The sequence below is a fragment of the Eleutherodactylus coqui genome, chromosome 3 (genome assembly GCF_035609145.1).
Source record: "Eleutherodactylus coqui strain aEleCoq1 chromosome 3, aEleCoq1.hap1, whole genome shotgun sequence".
Classification (NCBI taxonomy): Eukaryota; Metazoa; Chordata; class Amphibia; order Anura; family Eleutherodactylidae; genus Eleutherodactylus; species Eleutherodactylus coqui.
This window is the reverse complement of record NC_089839.1, coordinates 106443852-106451493: the sequence shown is the minus strand read 5'-3', so window position 1 is coordinate 106451493 and position 7642 is coordinate 106443852. Positions and strand designations below refer to the sequence as shown.

At 41.9% G+C, this 7642-nt stretch overlaps 1 protein-coding gene across 1 annotated transcript in view; it reads right to left on the bottom strand.

The window, feature by feature from the left end:
* Nucleotides 1-1616: 1616 nt before the first annotated feature.
* The window catches only part of LOC136620885 (sulfotransferase 6B1-like), a 28079-nt gene continuing 22053 nt past the window's right edge, over nt 1617-7642 (bottom strand). The window contains exons 6-7 of the mRNA XM_066595937.1: nt 4024-4180; nt 1617-2059 (exon numbers count right to left, since the gene is read on the bottom strand). Coding sequence (XP_066452034.1) covers nt 1929-2059; nt 4024-4180 — 288 coding nt within the window. The 3' untranslated portion in view covers nt 1617-1928. The remainder of the gene's footprint in view (nt 2060-4023; nt 4181-7642) is intronic.

The window sequence follows — 7642 nt, the reverse complement described above, 5'->3', positions numbered from 1 at the left end:
TGAAATCAACTTCAAAAGCAACTTCCTACAGACCTTTAGGTTGTATGTTAAAGGGTTTTTCTGTGACGGAGATATAGATGACCTTAGGATAGGACATCATTATCAGATTTGTGGGAGTTTGCCGCTAGGGACCTCTGCCGATCAGCTGATTGTAGAGTCCAAGATACTCGATGAGCGCCGTAGCCACTTCTCAGGCCTGTGACACCCCTTTCATCGGTTAAATGGCTCAAGAGCAGCTCAACCTCACTCAAGTGAAGGCATTGAGCAGCTTTACCAAGTGCAGCCGCTATGAAATGTATGGTGCGGTACTCGCCTGCAGCCACTTCACACAGCTGATTGATGGGGTCTTCACATAGCTGATTGTCAGGTCTCCGGCAATTTGATATGGATGACCTATTCTGGTCACTATTATATTAGTCCTATAAAACCACTAACGAATTTCATAGAACACAATTACTGCATTGTTAGGCTGCTTTCACATCTTCAGTGGAGGTTCCATTTTTCTGCTCAGTTTGTGGAGCAGACATCCCCTGGTTGAACGGGTCATCTTATAATGGAACTGAACAGCGCTGAATGGACCCTATTGACTATAATGGGGTCTGTTTGGTTTCCGTTCAGCTTAACAACATTTTACCGGAAGAAAAGCCACTGCATGGATGCTCTCCTCCTCTTTGGTGTGCTCTTATGGGGGTGGTTAGGGAACACCTATTCTTCCAACAGCTGCGAGTCCTACAAAGTGGAACCAACTCCTGTGAGGTATTTGTGGCATATAAATTTTGAAATTTCAAACCCCTTAAGGTTGCGTTCACACATTGTGGAAATGCTGTGGTTTTGTTCCAGAATTTCCTCAGAGGATCTGCAGCAAAACGGCAGGTAAGAGGTACAGTATAGTTGCAGCAGAAAATCTGCGGCGGTTTTCCCCTCTACATGTGAATAGAATTTACATTAATCTCATCCCCTTTAAGAGCAAACCTTTCCACTGCGGAAAATGTGAAATGCGAATCGACTCTAAAAGTTTTATTGCAGCCCTTAGAAATCAACTTGTCCAGTAGATTCATTACCAAGGTTGGTTGGACAGGGTCGGGTCAAATTCCGCATGCAGGAGCCCGTAGCGGAATCAGACCCTGTGCCCAGCCGACATCGGCGCATACCTGTGATTTTTTTTTTCTTTTCCCTGTACTGCAGATGGTCTGCATGGTTATCCGTCGGACATGCGCAGTTCAGGTTTGTTTTTTTTTTCAAATCCCCGCTCTTCCTGCATTGCCGCTAAGTGATGACGCGGAATCAGCGACCTTTCCACAATGTCATTGCGGAAGGGCTGCGGGTTGGATGGAAACCGTTCATGTGGAATCCGCACAGAAATAGAGCATACTGCAATTTTTCCTACGCGAGCAGAAAAATTGCAATTGATTTCTGCTCATGTAGAGGAAAAAGTGTTTTTTTCATAGCATGGGCAGTATTTGCTGTTGAATCTGGAGGCGGTTGCTCGCTCAGATTCTGCAATGCAAATCCACCCATGTGCAGATTAAAAGAGATCTGTCGCAGTTTAGAACTTCTTAAATAAACCCAATCCTGCTGCTAATAGTCTATGTATATATACTACACAAGAAACTAGCTGTGAAAGAGAAATTTTATTAAACCATTTACACATTAAAGGGAATAGAAAATTTAAAGTGACCCTCCAATTCTGGACAAACGAAGATGGCTGCACCACTTCCCTGACTTGCTGATGCACATGTGTGATATACATCATTAGTCTTATGCACTACACCTGCTTTGATTAACCAGTGTTGTCCACATGAGCAGCATGTAGTGTCTTGGACTACCCATGTGTACTGTGCACACTGTGCATCAAGTAGTCGGAGAAGCAGTTCGGCCATATTTGTTTCTCCAAGCCTAGAAGGTCACTTTAAAATCTAATGTTTTAATTAAAATGTACAAAATTTGGGATAATTTATCTTCTCTCCAAGTTTTGTTCCTGCAAGATACTTCTCAAACTTGGCATCCACCTCCTTGCTCTGCTCCTCAGTAAAGAGACTCTTCCAGTCCCCAATTTCCCCTTGAAATAAAAAGAAAAAATAGATTTTAATGTATTACTACTACTAGGGATACAGACCTCTAACGTAAAAACATTCTAATTGTAGGATTGTAAATCCCTCTCACATTCAGTGGCATGAGGCAGCAAATTGAATGTGTTATTATGAGTGAATACAGTAATATTCACTACCAGTGCAAGTTATTTGCAATACTGGACAATTACAGAAAAGTATATCAGTCGCCGGCGGTGGTGTGACAACAGGTTCAGGATCGTGCAGCCGCTGACAGACGGAGGTCAGATTTAAAAAAAATAAAAATATAATTTTACTGAACTAAATCCAACATACTATTTCTGCTCCAGGAGGGCTCGGTACTTGAATGTTGCATACATTTTAACTAGCGTTCCACGCTAACAATATACCTCAACTCTCGGACTGGTGAGGCATCCCCATCTTACTGGTTACTGTCCTTTAAACTAGTGCTGAATACTTCATTTCGGGAGGTCCATGGAACATGCACTAACGCCACAGCCTCAATGCACCGTAGGTGCCATGTACGCGTACTAAAGAGAGTCATCTATACATTCCCTCAGATCTCTGCGTACTCACGGACTTGACACACCGTGGGTGCAAAAGGTACATCAAATATGTGCAGTAAAATTCCTTTAATCTGATATTAAAGGGTTCTTCCGGGCTTTAACTATTGATGAATTACCGTCATGATAGTTCATCAATAGTTAATAAATGGGGGTCTGCCTTTCTGGATCTCCATCAATCAACCAAATGTTGTCTGTACAGGACGTCATCAGGGGTCAAGGCAGAATTGTCATGTCTGGTACGAACAGTTTACAGAACTGGAGTTGACCAATTGTGGTACAACTGAATGTAACTAGAAACAAGGAACTACAAGAACTAAAATAACAGAATTACCCAAACTAGACCAGACCCTGAAGCAGAGCACCCGACCTGAGAAGGACAACCACACTATGATAGAGATATCAAAATTAAATAAACATGTCTGATTACAAATGCACTGATACTAAATCCCTGAAGCTATTAGACTTAAATAACCAAAGCCGACAAACTAAAATAACACAATGGCCCTAGGAGAACTATCACACAATTCTCTGGCGCAGCATGTGGCAGGTACATAGATGCTATAATCAGTAGGGTGTGTCAAGGACTACATAGCAGCGGAAAGATCCTGATTGGCCAGGCAATCAATCATTGCAGCCCAATAGCAAAAACAAACCAATTAAGTAACTGACTGGTTGGATGAGCCATCAATCATCTGACCAGCCCAGCAACTAAACAGCAAACAGAATGTTTAACCCTTGCCTGCCAAGGCCGAAAGAAACAGGCAAGTGCAACGCAAAATCAGAAGTCACTGTGCCACCGACACCATGACATGGATGTAATATAATAGAAATGAGGAGCCAGAAGCAGAATAGAAAGCATCACATTCATTGATTTTAATGAGATTGAAGTCTTTCCTACAATCACTGATGATATCGGGCTCCACTGCACTGACAGCAGGCTGAAGGATCAGTAGATTGGTGTCGATTGTAAACAGCAGACTCCTCACGATCAACAATTGAGGAGCTATCCTTATTGTAGGTCATCAATAGTAAAAGCCTGGAATATCCCTTTAATGAGACTAATTTTAGATTATAAACATTCTGAATTATTGGACAGTCATAGAACAGTATATTAAAGTTTGTTAGTAAAGAGAACCTGGAGAATGATAATACTAAATGATAAAATAAAATCCATATCATTTTATTTTTTAGCAAACAAGTCTTCTGTCTGCTCAGTCTCCTAGTTCTGGTCTTGGTTTTGCGGGACGAGGTGTATTTTTTATTGATATAAATTAATGTACAGTTTAATACATACCCAAATGTGGAGAAAATGGACAAAAAAAATTAAAATTGTGACTTATTTTTTAGGGAAAACAACTGGTACAAATTTAGCAGCTTTAACTACTTACCTTTTCGGAAGAAAGCATCAACAAGTTTTCCGTGTGTATCACCAGATTTTTCTTTCATGGACTTAAAAGTAGTTTTCTCTTCAATTTGCAGGATTTGTTTATCAGTCAGATTTAACCCATAGAAGTCATTAATTTTCTTTAGTTCTGCAGGGAGATCCTTTAAGAGAGAATAAATAGCAAAAGTGTATAAAAAAAAGATTGAATAAAAACTCAATAAAAATAGTACTATATCAAAAGGGCAGACTGACCATTTTCTGTACCTGCAAGCATTAAAGTCTTAACAAAACTCACAAAAGGAGTAATACTCTCCTTACAGGATGACCCCATCCTGTAACTGCGCTGACCCTTCTTGGGTTTCCCGCCAGTTTCGGTTTACCCAGCCCCAGCAATATCATGTCCTCTCAGCACATGATCACTGGAGCCAATCACTGGCTGACAATAGTGTCCACTTGTCACCAGTAGAGCCAGCGATTAGTCGTGGAAGTCATGTATGGACAGGCTAAGTCACTGCTGGAGTCCAGTAAAAAACTACCAGCAAGGGACCAGGGAAGCTTTGGCGTGGGATCGGTACAGCATTAGTCCTTTTGTTAAAATATATACATTTTTATAAATTTATATACGATTTTTCCTTTTTCCAAAACATCCAGTTTATCACTGGTTGTTACTCTTGTATAAGCAAACAATCAAAACAAACTTGATAATGCATGTTTCACATTGCTGATGGGTTACATGAAACTGGTAACCAAATGGGCCCATCTGGTTCTCTACTGCCGAACCAAGTGGAAGGAATATATATTTATGTGTGGATGGCGTAAGCTCCCAAACAGAACCTGCCATCCCATTGCTTAAAGTAATGAAACAGTCTACCTTCAGCTTCATTGTTCCCGTCTATAATTGACTAAAGAAACACAAAAAACCCTCAGTGTAACTATGAACCAGAACTTTCCCGCTCTAAGGGACAACTGTCCTTATCCTGAAAATCGCTGATTGGAGGGGAAGGGAGAGAGAGTAGGTGGAATAAGAAAAGAGGAAGAAAGAGAGAGAGAAGAAAAAAATATGTGGTCTTCCTTCCTATCCTTAAGGGCACTGACCCAGAAACCGTCTTTGTGGGAATGGTATTAATCTACCTGCAGCTCAGACCCCCTTCTTGGACCTTGTGTAATTAGGAGTTGTAGACATTACAGTATTCCATAGAGTCTCGAAACTTAATCCAGTAAAAGCATGTTTACAGGAACCCATACTGTAGCTTTCATTGATGTGGTCAGCTCTTCCATCTCAATAGTCTCCCCCATTATCATGAGCCACATTGGGACTGAGGGGGGAGCAGTCTGCTGCCATATTCTGGGGATACAAGCTCTTGCTGAATTCAATAGATGTCGAATCACCAAGTATTTGTAGGTTGCCAATGGTATGTCGCTATGGTGCAACAGGAACAGCGTGGGTGATTTGGGTAGGGTGAAATTTCTGAATTTTGAAGTGATACTCTATACCTCAGTCCAAAATCTGGTCAACCATGGGCATTACCAAAATACATGCAACATTGTAACCCACTCCTCTTCACATCTCCAATATAATGGAGGGATGGAAGGGAACATGGCATGCAGGTGAGAGGGCGCCACAACATGTGAGTATCTTGAGCCCAGTCTCCAGGATTTTGCTGGAAATAGACGATTTGTGTGTGAGTATAAGAGTCTTCTGCTTCTGTTCTGTTGTAGGCAACAGGTCTCTTTCCCATTTACTTAGGTGTGATAGGGCTTATGCGTCTGGTTGGAAATTCAGCTGTTTGAAAATTCATGAGAGAGTGTGTCTAGCTGGGCCCTCAACCATGCACATTTGTCCAAAGGGGTTTTGGGGCAGGTGAACCTTTGTGTGTGGGAGGGGGGGAAAGGGATGAAGTAAAGTGACCGAGCTACCTTATGTGCCACGTTGGTAGAGAAGGTCAGGTCCTTGAGCACACTCAGTCCCTCCACTGACATCTATAAGCTATCCTGTATGAAGTGACCTGCTCTAAATGTTTTGAATCATAGAATGATAGAGTTGAAAGGGACCTCCAGGGTCATCTGGTCCAACCCCCTGCTCAGTGCAGGATTCACTAAATCATCCCAGACAGATATTTGTCCAGCCTTTGTTTGAACGCTTCCATTGAAGCAGAACCCACCACCTCCCATGGTAACTTGTACAACTCATTGCTCACCCTCACTATCAGAAAGTTTTTTCTAACATCTAATTTGTGTCTCCTCCCTTTCAGTTTCATACCATTGCTTCTGGTCTTTTCTTGTGCAAATGAGAATAGGGCTCATGCCCCTGCACTGTGACAGCCCTTCAGATATTATTGTCTCCTCTCAGCCTTCTTTTTTGCAAGCTAAACATTCCCAGATCCTTTAACAGTTCCTCATAGGACATGATTTGCAGACCGCTCACCATCTTGGTAACTCCTCTCTGAACTTGCTTCAGTTTGTCTGTCTTTTTAAAAGTGGAGTGCCCAGAACTGGATACAGTATTCCAGAGGATAGCTTCCTGCAGCTTTTGTTTGCTATCTATTTACTGAAGACTCTTATCTCCAGCCCAGGGGGAAAGGCAGGGTATCCTAGGATTGGGAATAATGGAGAAGGGCTGGAGAGAAGTATGGTCTCTCGCATACTTTAAGAATTGTCTCCATAGTAGGTCCAATTGTTGGGTGGTCTCTGGCTTCTAGGGGAAGGCCACTTTCTATCTATAGTGATGCTGTTAAGGGCATTGACAAAGCTTCTCTTTCTATGGATATCCATTGTTTGGTGTCCCTGTGTCTATGCCAGTCCACTACTCTAAAGGCCCATTTACACCAGCCGATGATCGATTAAAAATAAATAAATAAAAAACCCCGCTAATTGGCGATCGTTTTAGTGATAATCGGTGCGTCTAAATGTGCTGTTGGGGCACTGCTAGCTGATCGTTATATTCAGTCCAACCTAAAAATCGTAGTTCACTCTTATCAGAAGTTCTCCACGGGGAGTGCTGATAGCATTGTTTCCCCATGGAGAACAAAGAATCTGAGCACAGATAATAGCCTGGAAGGCTTCATTTGCACACTTAATTGGTACTTAAATAGCTGAGTAGCTACTTAATAGTTTATGCAAAATGATCGCTCAAAGCTGTCACTCAAACTATCGTCTGAGTGATCTTTGAGCGATCATCTGCTGGGCCTTAAGTTAGATGCTTGGTGCTATGTCTTAACTTCAAGAAGGTCCAACCCACACACTGATTTAGGTCTCAGTGTGGAGCAGGATATGCGAGTCGGTTTGACTGCCCAGATGAATTTGTCTATTAAGGAGTTTAAGTGTCTGAAGAATTGAGATGGCATGGTGATTGGGAAGGCTTGAAAGAAATACAGGAATTTAGGTATAATGTTCATTTTAAATATTGTGCATCTCCGCAGCCAAGAAAATAGACCCTTTGTCCAGGCACTCAGGTCTGATTTTATTTCACTAAGCAGGCCTGGATAATTAGCTGTGTAAACATCCTTTGCATTTACAGTCAATTTAATGCCCAGGTATTTCATGAGATCATTAGACCATCGGAAGGAGAAAGACTCCTTCAGATCTGCTACTAGGGGTTGGGGTAGTGATATATTGAGTGCTGT